The sequence below is a fragment of the Ipomoea nil genome, unplaced genomic scaffold (assembly GCF_001879475.1).
Source record: "Ipomoea nil cultivar Tokyo-kokei standard unplaced genomic scaffold, Asagao_1.1 scaffold1770, whole genome shotgun sequence".
NCBI lineage: Eukaryota > Viridiplantae > Streptophyta > Magnoliopsida > Solanales > Convolvulaceae > Ipomoea > Ipomoea nil.
In genome coordinates this window covers 3,448,397-3,469,343 of record NW_017618198.1, presented here as the reverse complement: position 1 = coordinate 3,469,343, position 20,947 = coordinate 3,448,397, and the positions used below count along the sequence as shown (strand labels likewise).

The following is a 20,947-nucleotide window of genomic DNA, read 5'->3' as shown; positions in this document are numbered from 1 at the left end:
TTTCTTATAATTTAATAACTAAAATTTTTATTTTTCAACTAGTATTTAATACAAAAATTAATTCATTCAACTAACCAAATTTTAATTTAGTTCAATCAATGATTTTCACCCAAAAAAATCCATTAATCCAAATCCGAATAATTAAATTTAAAATTTATTAAATTAACCAAATTAAAACTCATCATATTAGTAGTCTAGCTACTAACTTATTTTTGAAATACTATTTAAAGTAAAGTATTAAAATAAATTAATATTTTAATCTTTTTATGTTTTATCAAACAAATCTGGGTTGTTTAAAATTGGTTAAAATTCTAAAATAAATTATACCAAATATTTTGAAACAAATGAGGCTACGGCAATAGACACTCACCGGAAGGCCTTTCTATGATAATTACGCTTAACTACTGTATTTGGTGAGGGATTTAATGGCGGCCGTTTTAGTATCCGTTTGAACGGTGAGGAAATCATTAGATTTCCCAGAAACCCATTTCTTATTTTGTCTATATAAAAACAAAGCTTCAGGAACATGCATTGCATATACTCCATACGGGTGAAAAAGAGAGGGAAGAGATTCATAATGGGCCACTGTGTCAGCCTAAAGTAATGGGTATATATATGTTTTGTTGCTCCAGAAAGTTAGAGAGAGAAACAAAAGGGATTTCTTTACAGTGAGAGAAAGCTAAGCTTGCAGCTTTGAACACAATTGCACAAGTACTAAAGATTCTATTTTTATTTTATTTTTAATCTTCTGTTTTTGGATAGCTTTGGTATTGAGAGAGGTGGAGATCCAGTGCTTTTTTGAATCTGAGAAGGCTTCTTGTGTATGGTGAAAATTCACCCTTTTTCTTCTCTCTCATTATTTTCTGCTTTTTCAATGGTTTTCAGTTCTCTTTTACTCTTTATCATCCTGTTTGACCAGAAAAAAAAAAGGTAGAAATTATGAAAAAGAAAAAGAAGGAACAATTTGGGCGGGAGTCATCTTGATTCTTGAGCCCTGGCAATGCGATATACCAGATTCTATAGATTGTAGGCAAAAACACAGATTAAGTTTTGATACTTATAGTATAAGAATTACACATAATGTAATGATTCTTTATAAGCACTAATATACTGATCATTCTACCTAATAAACAGCTGAGTTACTATGATTTACACCGGCCAGAGTGTGGGACTTTGGAGACGAGAAATTTGTTTTTTGTGGGCAAGAAATCAAATTGCAAAATAGGAGAATTTTTGTATTTGAAAAAGGAGGGAAAATGATTATGCTGTTTGTGATAATTACCCCCAGTGAATTGTTGATGTTGAGTTTTTGGGTTCTTGAAAAGTTTCAATCTTTGTTTTCTGTGTGCTATTTTTCAGTGCTGTTTGTGACTTTGTGATCTTTATTGTTGTTGTTATTAATTACCCACTGTAAGTTTTTGTCTCTACTTGTGTTTGGGATTCTTGAGGTTGAAGTTTCAATCTGTTGTTTCAAGTCTTTAACGGTTTTTGTGTGATTATTATTATTATTACCTTCGGTCAAGTCTTGAGAAGTTTCAGTCTTTTCTTTTAATGGTGATTATTACCCTCTGTTAATTCTCGTTTCTTCGGTTTTTATTTTTGAATTAAATTATTTTATTTAAACCTGTTTCGTTCTGAGAAGCCTTTTTGTCTTATAATACAGTTCGTCACGAGGTTTGTGTCGGTAAAAAAAGAAAAAAAAAAGAAAAACCGGATCTTATTTTAAGGTTTCGGATTCCTTTTGTAAACCATTTCCTCCATGTACTCTGTTCTTATAACATATATATGCTTGCAAGCATGTAAAGTTTCTTAATCTCTCTCTCTCTCTCTCTCTCTCTTACATTCTTTGATTGTTTCTCTCTCTATAGATATAGTTCTGTATCGTGGATTTGGAGGGAGAATGGGGAAAGCTGTGAGGTGGTTGAAGGGGTTGCTGGGGATAAAGAAAGACAAGGAATTTCCGGACAAGAAGGTGAATAAGCGGTGGAGCTTTGGCCGGCTGAGCAGCGATTCACGGGCGGCGGCGGCGGCTGGGGGCCAGTTTCCGGGGGATATGACGCCGGTGAGATCTTACCTGTCTGACTCCGAGAAGGAGCAGAACAAGCACGCAATTGCTGTGGCTGCCGCCACCGCAGCCGCGGCTGACGCGGCCATGGCGGCGGCGCAGGCTGCGGTGGCGGTGGTGAAACTTACCAGCCAAGGCAAAGGTGGTGGAGGAGTGGCGTATGGGAGGAGGGAGAAGTGCGCTGCTGTCAAAATTCAAACTTTTTTCAGGGGCTATTTGGTAATTTTCCTCTTTTGCTTCATTTTTCTTGCCCGCAATCTACCAAATTGTGTTACATTTTTCTTGCCCGCAATCTATCAAATTTTGTTACGTTTTTCTTGCCCACAATTTATAAACAAAAATAAATTTTGTTTCGTTTTTCTTGTTCAGAATCTATGAATATAATTCAACTGAGCTGTTCGTATAGGCAGTCATTTGAATATCTTATATTCCTATGTTGTCTTAGCAAACCTTAGAGTCTAACATAAACTACTAAATTGTCTTGTGATCTAATTTGATCCATTTGCAGGCAAGAAAAGCTTTAAGAGCTCTGAAAGGAATAGTAAAACTGCAGGCTTTAGTGAGAGGTTATCTTGTTCGGAAAAGAGCCGCCGCTACTCTGTATAGTATGCAAGCTCTCATCAGAGCTCAGGCGGCCGTCCGATCACAAAGAGTTCGTCTTTCGTTGAGCAATGACCCCAGATTTGTGGCAGACATTCGAGCCAGAAAGTCCACGGTAAGAATTTAGGATTTTATGTCAGTTCTTGATTTGTACGAGAAATTGTTGAAGAGTAATGAATTAATGTTTTTGTTTGCAGGAGAGGTTCGAGCAATCAATGATGAATGGAATGGACGAGAGCCCGAGAACAGTGGAAATCGATACGTACAATCTGAAATCAAGATCCGGGTGGAGGATCAGCGCCGGCATGTCGGATTCCGGCGACGATCAGATGAACTCTCCCCTCCTAATTTCAACCCCTCCGCCGTGTCGGATTCCCGGCAGGCTATCGATCCCGGACCGGCGCCATTTGTGCGATTACGACTGGAGTTTTCTGGGCGACGTCGACTGCAAGTTCCCGACGGCGCATAACACGCCGCGAGCTAGGGGCTCCGGGCGTTTCAATGCGCCACCAACGCCCGCGAAGAGCGTCTCCGGGGAGAGCTTGTTCCCGGGTTACATGGCGAATACCCAGTCCTTTAACGCGAAGCTGAGGTCTCATAGCGCGCCGAAACAGAGGCCGGAGACGGGGCAGAAGAAGAAGAGGTTTTCGTTGCCGGAAATAATGGCGGCAAGAAGTAGCTTCAGCGGCGTTGGAATCCACAAGTCTCGTTTTCAAGTTGACCGGGAATAAAGGTTCTGGGCAAGTTTTGTATAGAGAAAGTTTATATTGTTTCATAGGGTTTGACTGAATCTTTATATATTTTCATGAAATTTATGATATTGTCTTTGTTTTCTGTTTTGTTTATACAAGTAATTTGAAAGTTTATAACTGAAACATTATACTGGAAGAACCAAATGATATTAACTCCTTATTCATTCTACCTGACTTCCATGAATTCTGGATTTTAACATTTATCTTCTTACAGTTTGTGCAAAAATATGATTTTAACTTGCACATATCCAGGTTCCCACTATTAGGACTCTATGTATATAAGTCTGTTTAGAACTTCTTATCCTTGTCACACTGTGACTCTCTACTTCTTATCATTGTCACACTGTGACTCTTTACTCTATATATTCACATCATCTGATCTCATTGTAATTAAGTTCAGTAAAATACAATACAATCAGTTCTCATCTGGTATCAGTAAGCTAGGGTTTTTTTTTTTTCTTTGTCTCTCATCCCTATGGCTGACGGATCTGTTAATTCCTCCGAACGGACCGTGTCTGATGCTGCTATGTCGTCAAGTTCGTCGTCAATTGTGTCGCTATCCACCGCACATTACTTCATCAGTACGAAGTTAACCTACAAGAATTATTTGTTCTGGCGTACGCAAGTCGTCCCGTTTCTTCACGGGCATGACCTAATGGGGTTTGTTGATGGTACGAAACCCTCACCGGCTGTTCTTCTTGCTGCCGACGCCGACACCGCCGACGCCATGCCACGGCCGAATCCCGCCTATGCCGTTTGGATGCGTCAAGATCAAGCATTGTTGTCCATGCTTGTCTCCTCCCTCTCCGACGAGGTCATGCCAATCGCCGTCGGACGTCGCACGAGTCGTGCCCTTTGGGAGGCCATTATTCAGACGTTGTCGTCTTCCTCCCGCGCCCGCGCGTTAAACCTTCTCGGCCAGTTGCAAGGACTGGACCAGGGTGATTCTTCGGTTGCGGATTACATCGGGCGAGCTCAGGTGATTGTTGAAGAGCTCACCCTCGCCGGCCGCGTCGTCTCCCTCGACGATCAGAATCTCTTTGTTTTTCGCGGCTTGAGACCGGAATTCCGTGCCCTCACCGCGTCTCTTGCCGTCCGTGGGCAGCCGGTCACGCTCCAGGAGTGGCGGACTTCCTCGGTGCCCAGGAATTTATCGTAAGTCGTGATTACGGCGGTGCTCCGGCGGCTCTTGCTGTTCAGCGCGGTGGTGGCCGATCAGGTCGCGGAGGTCAGAACCGTGGCGGCGGTCAACGAGCAGGCGGTGGCAATGGCGGGTCCAATCGTGGTGGTGGCGGTAGACAGCAAGGTGGCCGCGGTCGCGGACGCAACAGTGGTGGCAATCAGGTTCAGTGCCAGATATGTAGGCGGACTGGTCACGAGGCTCATGTATGCTATAACCGGTATGATACCCCACCTCAGGCCAATCTAACATATCAAGATAATTCAGATGTTGGTACTCCTCAGACATGGATCCCGGATACAGGGGCAACTAATCATGTTACTCCGGACATTGCTGCTTTGACCACCTCAGAAGAATATGTTGGCAATGACACCTTGCGTGTCGGTGACTGTATGGGTTTATCTATTAGTCATGTTGGCCATGCTTCTTTTAATACCCCTTCTAGATCATTCACATTGTCTGATATACTTCACGTTCCACGTTTGTCTAATTCTTTATTATCTGTTCAGAAGTTTGCATCCGATAATAAAGTCTTTTTTGAGTTTCACCCCTCTTTTTTTGTTGTGAAGGATATTAATACCAAAGAAATACTTCTTCGGGGCAATAGTTCTGGGGGACTATACACACTTCCATTACCTAGTTCGTCTCCGTCAGCGTTTCTTTCCGCTCGTGCCTCGGCTTCCACTTGGCACAATCGTTTGGGTCATCCTCATAACCGTGTTCTTAGCCATATACTTCGATCTTGTTTAGTTAGTGGATCTCGTGATAGTATTCGTTGTACTAATTCTTTATGCAATGCGTGTCAATTAGGCAAATCTGCCCGTTTTCCCCTCCCTCGTGTTGCTTCCTCTAGTTCTCATGTACTGGATCTTATTTACACAGACATTTGGGGTCCTGCGCCCACTTTATCTACATCTGGCTTCCGTTACTTTGTGATCTTTGTGGATGACTATTCCCGTTATACATGGTTCTTCCCTATGAAATTAAAGTCTGATCTTTATGTCATTTTTGATAAATTTCGTACTCTTGTTGAACGGTCCTTTAATTGCAAAATAAAGGCCATTCAGTCTGATTTAGGTGTTGAGTACAAAAAGTTGCATTCTTCGTTTGTTCAATTAAGAATTCAACATAGACAATCCTGTGCCTATACACATGAACAGAATGGTCGTGTTGAACGAAAACATCGTCACATTGTTGAAACTGGTCTGGCTCTTCTAGCTCATGCCTCTGTTCTTTTGAAATTTTGGGATTTTGCCTTTGAGACTGCTGTCTATTTAATTAACAGAATGCCATCTTCTGTATTAAATAACTCCATTCCTCATCTCCTATTACATAAATCCCCTCCTTCCTATCTTTTTCTTCGTGTCTTTGGGTGTTTATGTTACCCTCATCTTCGACCATATAATCGTCATAAGATGTCATACAGGTCTTCTCCATGTGTCTTCCTAGGTTATCCTGAGTCATTTAGGGGGTACAGATGCATGGACTTACATACTAATAAGATTTACACATGCAGGCATGTCAGATTTGATGAAGAAGTTTTTCCCTTTGCTACTAAAACTTCTTTGCAGGATCTATCTGCTCCGTTTTCTGGACCTTGGGCGGAATCTGTTCTCAGTCACAACACACATATTCCTGCCGTGTCCAATGATGAGCCGCCAGAACCGCCGCTACCTGCTTCATTCGAACCAGCCGTGGATCCCGGACAGGCTGCCTCGTCGGGTGATCCTGTGGAGCCTGTTGCTCGCCGGCGAGGCCGTCCACGTGGGCCGTCCATCAGGCCCAATGTCCATACTCACTCTATGGCCACTCGCAGCAACGCAGATGCTCCTCTTTTTGCTCTAGCAGCTCAGCTGCATCCCACGGAACCCACATGTCACTCTCAAGCTGTCAAATATCCTAAGTGGCGTGAAGTCATGGACCAAGAATTCAATGCTCTCCTGCATAACCACACATGGTCTCTAGTTCCACCCACTGCAGGTATGAATATTATTGGCTGTAAATGGGTGTTTCGTACGAAGAGAAAGGCTGATGGTGCTATTGAAAGGCATAAAGCCAGGCTGGTTGCGAAAGGTTTTAATCAGGTTCCAGGTCAGGACTTCTTCGACACTTTTAGTCCAGTGGTAAAGCCTACGACTGTAAGACTCCTTCTATCTCTAGCTTTATCATCTGAGTGGTCTATCAAACAGCTAGATGTTCATAATGCTTTTTTGAATGGTAATCTGGCTGAAACAGTTTATATGAAGCAACCCCCTGGTTATATTGATGCTAACTTCCCGAATCATGTTTGTTTGTTAAAAAGATCTCTGTATGGGTTAAAACAAGCTCCCAGAGCTTGGTTTAATCGACTACATACGTTCTTACTATCGGTTGGCTTTCAAGCATCCAAGACAGATGTCTCTCTGTTCTATTACTCTAAAGACTCTGTTTTGGTTTATCTATTGGTGTACGTGGATGACATTCTTGTAATGGGAAGTGATCAGGGTATTATGTCACAGCTCTTGTCCAAACTGTCTGCTACATTCAAAATCAGAGATCTTGGTGAACCAAATTTCTTTCTAGGTATTGAAACAGTTAAGAGTAACAATGGGATTATTTTATCTCAACAACGGTATATGAATGATATTTTAAAACGGGCTGGAATGTCTGAATGCAAACCCCTTTCTACACCTATCTCTGTCTCGAAAACTGTCCCCTTTAATTCAGATCTATATGATGATCCCACACAGTACAGGAGTCTAGCTGGAGCACTGCAATATCTCACTGTCACATGACCTGACCTATCCTTTGCAGTTAATCAGTTATGCCAGCATATGCATGCTCCCACCATATCACACTGGGAGCAGCTCAAACGGGTACTCAGGTATGTTAAGGGAACAGTTGATCATGGTTTACGCATACGACGGTGCTCATCTAGAGACATTCATGCTTTCTCTGATTCTGATTGGGCTGGTTGTCCTGACGATCGAAAATCCACGAGTGGTTTTGCTGTTTTCTTGGGGAGTAATCTTATATCATGGGTTTGCAAGAAACAGAGAACTGTTGCCAGGTCATCCACTGAGGCTGAATACAAAGCTCTTGCAGATGTTTGTGCTGAGGTTCTATGGATTATGTCATTACTGCGTGAGATACAGATTCCGGGTATTTCCATTCCAAAATTATGGTGTGATAATCTAGGAGCTACATATATGAGTGCCAATCCAATCTTTCATGCGCGCACCAAGCATGTAGAGATTGATTATCATTTTGTTCGTGATCGAGTAGCTTCGGGCGACATCCAAGTCAACTTCATCTCCACAAAGGATCAACTTGCTGATATCTTCACCAAAGCTCTGCCTGGACCTAGATTTTCTTCCTTAATGGACAAGCTACAAGTTACTAGTATACACTGTGCTTGAGGGGGAGTATTAGGACTCTATGTATATGAGTCTGTTTAGAACTTCTTATCCTTGTCACACTGTGACTCTCTACTTCTTATCATTGTCACACTGTGACTCTCTACTCTATATATTCACATCATCTGATCTCATTGTAATTAAGTTCAGTAAAATACAATACAATCAGTTCTCATCCCCACTAATGTGTGTTGAAAAGAAAAGACGAGAAAAAAGTTTGAGACATGTGTACCGGTTGAGATGAGGTTTTCGAATTCGTACATCCTGTCCCAGAATATTCGCTCTGCTTCAAATTTCAAACACTACGTACGTACTACAAGAGATCTTTGTCATAATCTTTTTCTTTGTTTTCTTAAAGCAATCATATACTCTTTTTTTCCCTTTTTTAATCAAAAGTATTTTTATGATTCAAATAAGAAAATGCAATAATAAGGTTGAACATCTAGAAAGTGATAACTAATCTGATTGTACATGGGCAGCTCAGTTGATTACAAGGGAGACGTTTGAGAACAATGACTCAGGATCGAATTTCACCAGCACCAGTGTGAGAGCAACCTTTCAAAGTGGTGTTCAGTTGAGTTACCATGAATCATCTTAGATGCTAACAATGATAACTAATCTGATAAAAAAAAGGTACTAGGATAATTCTTTTAAAATTAACCCTACGATTGAGGAGTGTTGAAATATAAGAGGAAAAAAAAAAAAGATACTACGGATAATTCTTTTTATAAATATTAAAAATTTAAAATTTTTAATAATTATAAAATTAACTCTGTATTAGTGTATTTTTTTACTAAACTCTCAATCGTTAATGAACAGTTGAGATTGATCCGTCCTCACTTTGTATAAGAAGGCATTATTCTCATTTACCCCTACATAGTTCGTGATTCAAAAAAAATTCAATTTTGATTCTCCAAAACTTCAAAAATCTAACTCATGACAATATGTGCAAATTATCACCACAACTATTATCGACAATGTTACCAACAATATACATCGTCATCACCCAATGCCTCAACCACCATAATCCACCCACCCCCATAATCTCTATCCAAAAAAAAAAAGAAAAAAAAAAAAACCAAAACAAAAAAAAACATTACTACTCATACCATCAAACTACTAGGCAATCACTATACTCGAAACGTATTACCATCTTTTATTGATGAACCTTTTTCATCACGTAACTCATCAAAATTACAATTACCAATTTTAAATCACCTCAAAACACAAATTAGTTCGAATCCGTTCAATATCCACTCTTCGAAAAAACATTGTAATTCAAACTATATAATTAAATGATAAGTTATCTTTGTTTTTAGTAGGGGTGGGCATCGGTTCGGTTTGGGTGACGCTCGAATTTTATTTCGGATATTTGAAATTTTCGGGTGATTTTTTGATACATGATATTCGAACTAAATTTAATTCGAATATATTCAGTTCGGGTAAAATTATTCCGGGTTCATTTGAATATACTCAAAATTTTATTTTTATCAATTTTAAATTTTTTAACGATTTTATTATTTTTGTATTTATATTTTCTATATACTATCAAACTAAAAATAAAACAAAATAGTAATTACTACTTAAGAGACTTTTGAGAATTAATATATTATTAATTATGAAATAAATTTAAAATTAAATATATAATTTATATTATTATATTTATAATAAAATTTTGATTAGTTCGAGTTTCGATTCGGATATCGATAAAGTATTCAAATAAAATTTATATTTAGATATACCAAAATTTAAAATATCTAAATCGATAATTATTTAAGTTCATGTGAAATTTAAAATTAAGTTCGAATTTCGGGTGGTAGTTCGAATAATTTAATTTAGGCCTACCCTAGTTTTTAGACATTAGATCTAAATTTGAATTCTGTTATCCAAATAATATCGCATTTCGCATATATGCATGTGACAGAGTAATAGCACCGTTGTAAGGTCAATTAAGAATTTCATCTTAATTAATTTCATTTGCTAAAAAACAATTAATTTAATTTGCTCGTTACGTTGGCGCCAATTGTTATTTACGGCATTATAAAAAGTTTAAATCTTATATTTTTAAAAAGTTTTGAAATGGGTTGCTGAGGCAAAATAATTAAATAAGGCATAATCAGAATTAAGTAAGTAGCATGTTCTGATGATTCGAACACTTATCAATGCTGAATTTTCACAATTTCCAATAATTCAAGATGAAGGATCGTCGTTGTTGGTTGGTCGAACGGCTATTGCTTTCATCACGACACGCTTACCTACGTTAACAATTCAATTTTTGGAGAGATTAATAATTAATTTATAACCTAATCTAATCATTATTTTTTCTCCACACCCCCGGCCAGATAGAACATTTAAAATGATGTAAATCACGGTAACTCAATTCTGATTATCTGTATGCATAAGGGATCTATTCACTTTAGGTATAATTTTTACAGCTGTCGAAATTCAAACATTGATCTATTCTTACAAATACTGTCTACTGAACCAGTGAACTAAACCCGTGTGGACAAATCTAATCATTATTAGATAGCTAGGTTGTTGTTTTACTCATTAATTAACACTTCACACGAGGTTAGTTCACGCTAATCGATGGCATCAACTTATTTAATCGTTCTTTGTAGTTTGAAATCTTAAAATTGTGTGATGTTAGTTGTATCTAATGAATAAATTATATATACAATCAGATCAAATGAGAGATAAGCTTCTCATAATGAGAAATGTAAATAATTTGATTCATCTATTCAAAATGATAAATGGCTAGACAATAACATAAAGAAAGGGATGGAGTCAATTTCATTAGCATAAATGGAGTTTTTGGTACGTTATATGAATGATCAGTCAATTTTTAGCTAGTTAATTTGATCCACTTTGCCTATTTTAGTATGTCAATTAGCTAAAATGAGTGTTTGATAATCAGCCAATTATCATATTTTAAGAATTCGGATCCAATAATTCTAAATAATTTATTTTCCTACTGACCAGAAAACTTACTAAGAAAATAAAAGACTCAACATCTACATAAATTCAATAATGTTATCTTTTATATGTAGACATGTCTAATGAACTCAAATCACGTTATCAATACTTTAAAAAAATAACATAATTCATTAAATCAACTAAGCGAACATTACAAAGAAAAAGGGAGGGGTAGCACTCCATATAGTCTAACATAGAAGTAACCTTAGCTAGAATGTGGGCATTGGGCAATACCGTTTGCAGACCATTTGACAAAGTGAAAGCACATATTAGAGAAACTCTCCGTGGAATTTGAAATGACACAAAATTTTATAATTAGCTGTTTTACCAAGCGTCACCTGAATTAATTGTTATGCATGCATATACTAGTTGTAGATGATATCTGGTAAGAATTAAGAAAACTGGTTGAAATGACTAAAAATAATAACAATAATAAATTATAAGTCGATAGACTATTGTATGGCTGAGAACTCGTAAGTAAAAATACAAAAAAATTTGGAACAAAAAACATTGTCGTAATAGTTGATTACCTGGGGAATTTTCAGATTCGTCCTTGTTCTACTGCTGCCATTATCTCCTTAGAATCTTTTTCAGATTGCATCCGATACTCCACAAACATCATATATAGTATCAGATTCCAATTAACACAAAACAATGGGAGACTCATCAGGAGTATCTATACCACAAGGCAACATAGGTATCAGATGCTACAACCACTTACACTTATCTGTTCTCTAAATCAGTCTTTTGGCTCTAAACTCTCATAAACCCATTGCTATATATTTAAACATTTATTTATTGCTGCAACCCCTCATTACCTATCTATCTTTCATCAGTTTCTTCTGCACGTACTCTCTTGGATCAACAACAATGGTATCATTTATTGACCAAACTCGATCTTTAATCTTTTCGAGTTTTAGTTATAACTCAGACCTATATTATTATATTGTTAGGTGCAGGAAGAAGCTAGTGCAGTGAAGAAAAGAATAGAAATTGGACCATGGGGTGTTCATGGAGGCGGCAGTAGTGAGTGCAGGGATGATGGTAGCATCGATGGAATAAGAGAGATAAGCCTCGTCTATGGCCGTTGTATTGACTCCATAAAGGTAGTTTACAATAAAAATGGCAGGCCTTTTATTGCAGAAAAAAAGCATGGAGGAAATGGTGGTGACAAAACTGGGGAGGTATATATGTAACAAAATCTTCCTTATTTTTTCAAGTCATTTTTGTCATTCACTTTTTACTTTGTTCACTTAACCAAAACCAAAACTCCTTTTAACAAACATGATAATGTTTGGTAAATGGCTGATTAGTCATTTTGACCAGCATTTTAGAATAGATCAGTATTGTAAAAATCGTGTAATCGGCGCCTAGGTGGTCAGCCTCCTAGGCGTTCGCCCCCGCCTAGGCGTTCTAGGTGCCCTAGGCGGTCCCTAGACACCTATAGGGTGCCTAGCGATTTTTTCAACATTGGAATAGATGAAGCTCAACTGTCTTATTTCTTAAATGAGTTAATACCCAAAATCGTCCTCAACTATAGTGGTTTTTCTCAATTTCGTCCTAAACGACTTTAGTGACCTAATATCGTCCCAGACTTTTGTGTTTCGCTCAATTTAGTCCTCAATTTGTTATTCCGTCAAATTGGTGTTAAATAAAGGGACAATTCAGTAATGTCAATATTGATCTCTCTTTACTTTCAACTTGTAAAGTGCGAAATTCCTCTTTCTTGTATGAATTACACCCAGAATTACTCCCGGACCTGCAAATCAAATTTTATATTCGCAGTTTTAGGAGTAATTCTGGGAGTAATTCGTAAAAAAAAAAAAAAAAGGATTTCGCAGTTCACATGTCTATGAGTAAAGAGATGCCAATATTAAAATTACTGAATTGTCTATTTATTTAACACCAAATGGACAGAATAACAAATGAGGGACTAAATTGAGCAAAAACACAAAAGTCTGGGACTAAATTGAGCGAAACACAAAAGTCTGGGATGATATTAGGTCACCAAAGTCGTTTAGGACGAAATTGAGAAAAACCACTATAGTCGAGGACGATTTTGGGTATTAACTCTTTCTTAAATATTCAATGTGGGATCAACCTCACACCGAAAGCAATAAGTTATAAACTATCAGCTAACTCAATAAACTGTTAACTAACGGCCATTTGCCAAACACTCATAATAAGGTTTGAGATTATGAAAGAGGCTCCTTACTCTACTCCTAAAGTGGCCAATTTTCTTCCATCTATTTCAGGTAAAGCTACAATTTCCAGAGGAATACCTAACCAGTATTAGTGGCTACTATGGACCAGAACGTGGCAGCCTTGTGATACGATCGCTCACCTTTAAAAGCAACCTGCAGAGGACATTTGGGCCATTTGGGTTGGAAGAAGGAACCCCCTTTTCAGTGCCCGTGGAAGGAGGTAAGATTGGTGGGTTGAAGGGGAGAAATGGGTGGTATATAGACTCAATTGGCTGCTACATTGCTTGTATCCAGACGCCTAACGCCGCCGCCGCCAATCAAAAGGGTAAAAAAACACGCAAGAAACGTACCACCACTGTGGTTGGGCACCAGAATAAAAGCTGCAGCACCATAACTTAAGTTACGTTCCTTGTAAAATTATACAATGCAAAGATGCCATCAAGAAAGGGAAGGAGTTTGTAAGGCATTAAACACAAGTAAAGAGTGCATCTCTACTTGGATGAAATCTACATTCAATCTCTTTAAATAATACTTTAGTTTGTGGAAAATGAAACTAAAAAAAAAACATAAATCATACAATAATATATGTATATATTTCCCACAACTGGGCCAATCATTGTTCCATGGACCATGGTTCATACAGCTGTGTGAACTATAAATAAAAAGTATATTTTTAATATATTAAAAGTACATTATTTGAAAATATATTATTTGAATGTCGAGAGTACATTATTTTGTATATTATCAAATAATGTACATTCAAGTACACAAATAAAGTACTTTTAGTATATTAAAAAGGGATAATCAATTATTTGATCCCTTAATTATTGGCGACCTGTCAATGTAGTCCATCAATCGCTTATTCATTGATTTAGTCATCGAAATCAATTATTTTTAGTCGGTTTAACCCCTCCGGCCATCTTCCGTCAATCAGCCGGTGAGGACTCCGATTTAGCAGGGGCATTTTAGTCTTTTCTTGTCTTCAGCCCTCTTCTTACCAAGCATTGACGGTGGGAACGACGCACAACGAAAACCAGATGTCCAGGAAGAGAATCATGGAGATAAATGCATGACGCTCATAGCACCACATGTCGATGGTGGACCACGTGATGGGTGGCAGCGGCGACTGTCCATTTGGGGGCGCTGTACGTTGAGGTAAAGATCGTCAGATCGGAGGCCATGTAACAAGGTCCTGGTTTACGTTGCAGAGCAAGACCCGTTATGCCACATAGGGCGGCGATACACGGCGGAGCTAGCTAAACCGGGTTGGCAAGGGGAGTCGGAGGTGGTGGAGGCTAAAGGTGAAAATCATGTTTTCAATTTGTTCACTCCAACGTTTCATAATGTCATGGCTATGGTGAAATAAAGCACTGGACTCCGCCGCCGCCTCCCATCACATGGTCTACCGCCGACGTTAATATTGGAGTCTATTTCAAATACTAGATATTAGAAGAGGGTTGAAGACAAGAAAAGACCAAAATACCCTTGCTAAATTGGAGTCCTCACCGGCTGGTTGACAGAAGACGGCCGTAGGGGTTAAATCAACTAAAAATAATTGATTTCAGGAACTAAATCGATGAATAAGTGATTGAGGGACCAAATCGTTAATTTTTCCTATTAAAAATGTACCTTTTATTCATGGTTTACACAATTGTGTGGACTGTAAACCATGGTTAACAGAAAAATTTGCCCAGCTAGAAATAGTTGGGCCAGATTTTGTCTCCCAGCAACATTGGTCCACCAAAAGATCACACGCAAATTATGCTGTGCAACCGAATGCACCTTGCAAGGTGCATACGGTTGCAAAACGGCGCCGTTTTGGTTAAAAAAACGCGCGTCCCACTTAAAGAAGAAATCAGGTTCGATTCCCGGCAATAACATTTTTATATATCCAGAAATTCATAACTATATAATCACAGTTTCATAACTATATATCCACAATTTCATAACTATATATCCACAGTGAATGAATGAAGTAAAAATCCACAATGAATGAATGAATGAAGTAAAAATCCACAATGAATGAACTAAATATCCACAATATATGATTGAACTAAATATCCACAATGAATGAACTAAATATCCATAAATTCATAACTATATAACCACAATTTCATAACTATATATCCACAATTTCATAACTATATCCACAGTGAATGAATGAAGTAAAAATCCACAATGAATGAATGAATGAAGTAAAAATCCACAATGAATGAACTAAATATCCACAATATATGATTGAACTAAATATCCACAATTAATGAACTAAATATCCATAAATTCATAACTATATAACCACAATTTCATAACTATATATCCACAATTTCATAACTATATATCCACAATAATGCTATTGCTGAGAATCGAACCTGATTTTTTTTTTTTTTAAGTGGGACGCGCGTTTTTAATCAAAACGACGTCGTTTTGAACCGTATGCACCATGCGCATGGTACATTCGGTTGCACAGCATAACTATTGAAGATCACAAATTATATAACAAACCAAGGCGCACCAACCACAATTCATTTTATATATCTACAATTAACAAATTATGTACTTGTAAATAAATTAAAGATATAAATTTAGACAATAATGAGGCACAAAATTAATTGGAGCAGGCCCAATAACATTTCAAACGCAATAACGCCGTGTTGCAACTTGCAACCAACCAGGAGCTGAGTTCGGCCGTTATTACGACGCATTACGAAACTGACAGCTCACACACAGTACTCCAACGGTCAGAAAACCCCGAGATTCCAAATTTCAAATTCCGTTATTTTAATCCACTACCCAACGGTCATATTCTTCATTTCCAGATTTCTTTAATTCTTTCCTTCTTTAACTCCCCGAACCCTCTCTTCTGAAGAAAGCGTTCTGGATATCAGAAAATTTCCAAAATCAAACAAAAAATCGGTTTGGATAGACATGGACGGTTCATCTTCCGGGAAAAGGGTTTCTTCATCGAGGCCTCATCAACCTTCCGCAGCTCCTAAACCATCACTTTCTGGTAAGCCATTTCTTCTTCCCCCATTTTGTAGCAGACATATGTTGTTTCTTGAAATGGGTATTCTGTTTAGTGAAATTTAAGAGGGAATTAAAAATCATGGAACCCTAGAATTTGCTTTCTTGCTCTCTTAGTAGTAGTAGGAATTTGAAATGACACAGAATTTATAATTAGCTGTTTTCCCTTGTTAAGCTTGTTTTCCAGCTTTGAATTTTTCGAATTTCATGCTATATGATGTCTATAGATGTTGATCAAGAACTTTTTACACTTGTCTTTCAATTTTTGTGGCATTTTTCACTTGTAATTATCGATTATACTTTTTATTTTACTATAAGTAACTCAACTTTGAATGTATTATTACCTTTAGCAATTTTGATGAGTTTTCCAACTAAGCATCACTTGAATTAACTGTTGTTATGCATATACTTGAATTGCCCGCACGAGTTTAGCTCAATTGTTCAGTAGGTAGACCAAGGTTCGAAAGGTGACAGTGTGGGGATTATACCCAAAGTGGACAGATCCGTTGTATGCACCCGCATTTGGCCCTGTCTGCTGAGCCAAAAACAAAAATTTAACGTATAGTTGAGAACTATAAGTAAAAATGTCCTTGTAAAATGTTGTTGAAATTTGAAACCAAGCATTTATGTCTTGTGCATTAAAAGAAAGTTGGATGTTTAATTTTCTGTGCATATGCAGTAACAGGTTTGTTTATAGAACCATTTCTTATACAATTTTCTGCATTTCCTCCTGTATAGGAGCTGGGGAAACAAATGAGAATGTATTGACCCAGGGCCAAATGAATTCCAAGTTGCATAACCACAAGAAACCACTGAATAGGCATTTCATTTCACCCCCCATGTCTGAAGCTTCTAAGACTGCTGTAAGGGGGAAGAATATTTTGGGTGAAAGGAATGGAGCTGACTCAAACTCAGGAGGCTCGAAATACTCTGGCAGATCTTCTTTAGGAGTTTCATCTCAAAGTTGTGCCTCCGGGTCGAATGATGATGAGCAAAACAGTAGCTTTGTTGCTGATTCGTCCTCAAATCAGTATGATCCTTTAACAAATTACCTCTCCCCCCGGCCTAAGTACTTGCGCTATAAACCTAACAGGCGTCGGGAGATCTTTCTGCATCTTGAAAATAGGGGTGGAGAAGGAAATGATGGTCTTGGTGTTGAAACCAAGGAATTTGTTGGAGATGAAGGATCAATGGGGCATGCCAAGAATGAAGTTAATGTGCAACCAGAAAACGATGAAATTCTCAAGAAAGGGGATGGCGATGATGACTCCCCTCTTCCTTCCCAGGAAGGGAATGCCGAGCCAGAAAATGATAAAATTCCTGAGAATGAGGATGCTGATGATGATGACAACGATGAAGCAGTATACAGCGAGGAGGAGGATGAAGATGATGTGGAGGAGGAGAATGGTCAGAGTTTCAATTGGTTGTTGAAACTTCTTCTTTTAATGGTGATTGTGTTCCTATCTCCCTTGTTTGCATCTTTGATGGACTATCCTTTATCTTCACCAACTGAACCGGCTATGATAGGCTCTGATGATATCTACCCAGTACTTGGAGCTGTCCCCTTAGATGTGAATAGAAGTATAAGTGATTCTCAGAACAAAATTGAGGCTTCGACAAGTAGTTTTTGGGAATTGGATCAAGGAGAAGTTGGTATTCAGGCTGATGATGAGGTAGAATTGGCTGAAGATGAAGAGGAGATCTTTGAGGTGGCTGGGCCTGAGAATGGGCTCAATGGAGGATCTGATCAAGAACTAGAGAAAGAACCCACAGAAGCTGATATGGTAGATGATAAAGAAGCAGAAGCTTTTGATCACCTGGCTATATTAGAACCTACCGAAAACAAACTTGATGCTGTCAGTGCAGTGGAAAATGAAGGTTTTGGCTTGCTGAAGAAGCCCGAAGCCTTTGATAAGACGGATGATTCCTGTGAAGATCACGAAAATCTGGAAATCTCTGAAAGCCTTGCTATTCCTAATGCTGCACCATCAGAAGATGAGAATTTTGCTACTGTAATCCAAGAATTCGATCAAATGAGTGACGAGAATGAGGTCGTACTGGTAGAAGAACCAACTTCAAAGGCAAGCCTTGGAGAAACAGTTCTAGAGACACAAATGGATAGAGATGAAGATACTTGTGCAGATACAGATGACAAGATTAGTGAAGAATCTGATTCCAGTAATTCTGATGGTGCCGAGAAGTCCATATATTTAAAGCTCCAACAGATTGGACCCACTCCAGCAGCTCTTGCCATTGCTTCCTCCATACTTTCCCTGATTTTGGCATATGCAATTTCCATTTATTCTGCAAGGAAAGCAAGAAGAACTTCTCATAAACGCTCAAATCCTGTCGTTGAACCACCACAGCAGTCTAACAAAGCGGAGATACTCACAGCTGTGATTCCAAATGTCGAAATAGCACATGTTGAGGATGGTGTTGATGGGAAAAGAGAATCTATTGCTGCAAAGGTTTCTTCATCGTCGTTCTATCCTATTCAAGAAACATCCAAGGACCACCCCAAGTTGTTCCCCCAAATTGAAATCTCCCCTAGAGTCGAAATGGCCACTCAAGACACCATACAACTTCACAACGTTTATTCTATAGAAGCTTCATCTTTGGCTCGCTCAGTGAGGGATTCATCGGTAGAGCTTAGCCACACCAAATCGCTCGGGGTTGAGCTTCTTGGAGAACTTGTTATAGGAGAAGTGAGCAGCTCCCTAAGAACTCATGCCAGGAAAACCAGGCTGCCTGAAACAGAAGAGAGTAGTAGCAATTCCTTCTCTCATGTCAGTGGCTCAAGACTTCCTCCATTGCAGCCATCTGCTTTCTTGGACTCTCAAACCTCTGAATCCTCCTCATATGGAAGATTTACCACTGAAAAGAAGCTAGTCAAGAAAGAGGTAAATTTCATGTCTGAAGTATACATACTTTCATCCCAATTTTCATTACTTAATTTCGATTTTGGCCACAGGGAGGCAAAGATGGAGAGGCCAAGAAGGTAATCACAACTCCAGTAAGGCGATCCAGCAGAATTCGAAGCCGAGTCATGTCTCCATGAAAATCAATCAATCTTAGTGAATTGTATTTGTTTCTTTAGGGAAACAGCAATCTGTTGTTTCATAAGCTAGCTTTCTTCATTCTTCTTAGAAAACTTGTTGATCTGTTCTGATCTAATGTAATGGATAATTCTCTAATCTTTAGTTTAATTTCCCTACTTCTCTTTTGTTCATTTCTGGAGATTTTACTGGTAATTGGCAGCTATCATCATATATGCTCAAAAGAGAATAACCCCATGCTCATAGAACATTAAACAAATCAAATTAAACTCTTCCATATGTTGTTATAGAAGTAACAAAATTCAATAACTATAAACATCTCTCTCTCTCTCTCTCTCTCTCTCTCTCTCTCACTATATGTAAGAAAATTAATAAGACCCTTGTTTCTCTCTCTATGAAGAACAACAAAGTTTAGCATCCTAGGTGGTTCTCCTGCACAGGAATGAGAGGGGGTCTAGTGCTCCTGCTGGTGAAGCTCCCTCTTCTAGTTTGAGAAGATGAAAATGAGATCTTGGATGAGGGTTTCTTTGTGATAATTGGCTTAGGAGAAGTGTATGATTTGTAGGCATCCAACCCAGCCCCATAGCTCTTGCAAGCCTTCATTTTTCTCTTGAATGGTGTTTCTTTCTTTGCAAGCTCTTCTATGCTGCTCACCCTTGACAAAGATGTGAAAGATTCTGATTTCCCATTATAGAATTTAGACAGCCCCCTCCTGGAATAACACAAATCAAGATTAAGGAACAATAATTTGATAGATCTAAGAATATATATCATCTAAGAATTCAGTATATTGTGAGGACTTACTTGATGGGTAATTGGGACATGAGAGATGAGAGGTCATACAAGGATCCATTGAAGGAAGGAGGTGAAGATGAAGAAGATGCATCATCTGTGGTGTCCAGAGAACATATTGTTGATGATGATGATGATGATGATAATGATGAGGAATTCTCTCCTATGAATGATGATGAAGTGGATGATGATGATGCATCATCTTCTTCTTCCTGGTGATTCTTGAAACCATTATTATTATTATTATTCCCATACAGAAACCACTGATCTTGAATCAACTGAGTCTTGCCTTCTCCCATTGCAGATGATCTGAGCTTTCTGGGATTTGATCCAACTGCGAAATTAATTAAGAAGAAACCTTTGTAACAACCACCTTATAATAATCGCCCGGGTATGGTCCTCCGATCCTGATCAAGAAGCTTCCTTTATCAAATACTATGAAACATGCACATGAAGATGAACCTATTCCTAGGAGGCATATTTATATGGCCAGAAGATAGCGTGTGGATTGGTTCAAGTTGCTTTTGGGACAATGAAATCTTATCACATGTTGCCACACCAAAATCCTGTGCTACCATGGATGATCTGGGACCACCAAATATTTATTTACAAAACCATACCTTTTACTTCTTTTTCTTTTTTTTTTTTTAGTGACCAGGAAATTAAAACCTGAATTCACTATCTAAAAATATGTATTAAGTAAACTCCAATCGCTGAGGATCACAAAAAAAAAAAAAAAGAATTAGTCTAGCTTACTCATAGCTAATTGACTCAATCAAAGGCTAATAAACATCTCTCGATAAGTCAAACTTATAATAATCTTATTATTATCAGTCAATCACTCTACTAACTTGGTTGAGATTGCTCTATCATACTTTTACTTATACTCCATATATGCATGAGGAT

At 38.2% G+C, this 20,947-nt stretch overlaps 4 protein-coding genes across 11 annotated transcripts; 3 read left to right on the top strand and 1 right to left on the bottom strand.

Moving 5' to 3' along the window:
• The first annotated feature begins 692 nt into the window (after nt 1-692).
• LOC109192495 (protein IQ-DOMAIN 14-like) lies at nt 693-3,501 on the top strand. 2 transcript variants are annotated; one of them, XM_019343162.1, is made up of 4 exons: nt 693-711; nt 1,869-2,284; nt 2,574-2,780; nt 2,863-3,501. In XM_019343162.1, the coding sequence occupies exons 2-4, from the start codon at nt 1,901-1,903 to the stop codon at nt 3,394-3,396; spliced, it is 1,125 nt and encodes a 374-aa protein (XP_019198707.1). In that variant the 5' UTR covers nt 693-711; nt 1,869-1,900; the 3' UTR covers nt 3,397-3,501. The 2 variants fall into 2 exon arrangements, with proteins under 2 accessions (XP_019198707.1, XP_019198706.1); XM_019343161.1 differs by lacking the exon at nt 693-711 and adding an exon at nt 734-826.
• LOC109192497 (suppressor protein SRP40-like) lies at nt 1,817-20,487 on the bottom strand. Of its 3 annotated transcripts, XM_019343165.1 has the most exons (4): nt 20,054-20,487; nt 19,653-19,961; nt 10,984-10,998; nt 1,817-1,836 (listed from the first exon to the last, which is right to left on the bottom strand). In XM_019343165.1, exons 1-2 carry the CDS (start codon nt 20,338-20,340, stop codon nt 19,661-19,663), a joined length of 588 nt encoding a protein of 195 aa, XP_019198710.1. In that variant the 5' UTR covers nt 20,341-20,487; the 3' UTR covers nt 1,817-1,836; nt 10,984-10,998; nt 19,653-19,660. The 3 variants fall into 3 exon arrangements, with proteins under 3 accessions (XP_019198710.1, XP_019198709.1, XP_019198711.1); XM_019343164.1 differs by lacking the exons at nt 1,817-1,836; nt 10,984-10,998 and having other exon boundaries at nt 19,495-19,961; XM_019343166.1 differs by lacking the exons at nt 1,817-1,836; nt 10,984-10,998 and having other exon boundaries at nt 19,495-19,958.
• On the top strand, nt 11,733-13,720 carry LOC109192498 (jacalin-related lectin 19-like). 3 transcript variants are annotated; one of them, XM_019343168.1, is made up of 3 exons: nt 11,733-11,841; nt 11,928-12,152; nt 13,224-13,720. In XM_019343168.1, exons 1-3 carry the CDS (start codon nt 11,839-11,841, stop codon nt 13,569-13,571), a joined length of 576 nt encoding a protein of 191 aa, XP_019198713.1. In that variant the 5' UTR covers nt 11,733-11,838; the 3' UTR covers nt 13,572-13,720. The 3 variants fall into 3 exon arrangements, with proteins under 3 accessions (XP_019198713.1, XP_019198712.1, XP_019198714.1); XM_019343167.1 differs by having other exon boundaries at nt 11,735-11,841; nt 11,922-12,152; XM_019343169.1 differs by having other exon boundaries at nt 11,761-11,848; nt 11,927-12,152.
• LOC109192494 lies at nt 15,914-19,409 on the top strand. Of its 3 annotated transcripts, XM_019343160.1 has the most exons (3): nt 15,914-16,179; nt 16,932-19,096; nt 19,165-19,409. In XM_019343160.1, the coding sequence occupies exons 1-3, from the start codon at nt 16,098-16,100 to the stop codon at nt 19,249-19,251; spliced, it is 2,334 nt and encodes a 777-aa protein (XP_019198705.1). In that variant the 5' UTR covers nt 15,914-16,097; the 3' UTR covers nt 19,252-19,409. The 3 variants fall into 3 exon arrangements, with proteins under 3 accessions (XP_019198705.1, XP_019198702.1, XP_019198703.1); XM_019343157.1 differs by lacking the exon at nt 15,914-16,179 and having other exon boundaries at nt 16,769-19,096; XM_019343158.1 differs by lacking the exon at nt 15,914-16,179 and having other exon boundaries at nt 16,770-19,093.
• Nucleotides 20,488-20,947: the final 460 nt, after the last annotated feature.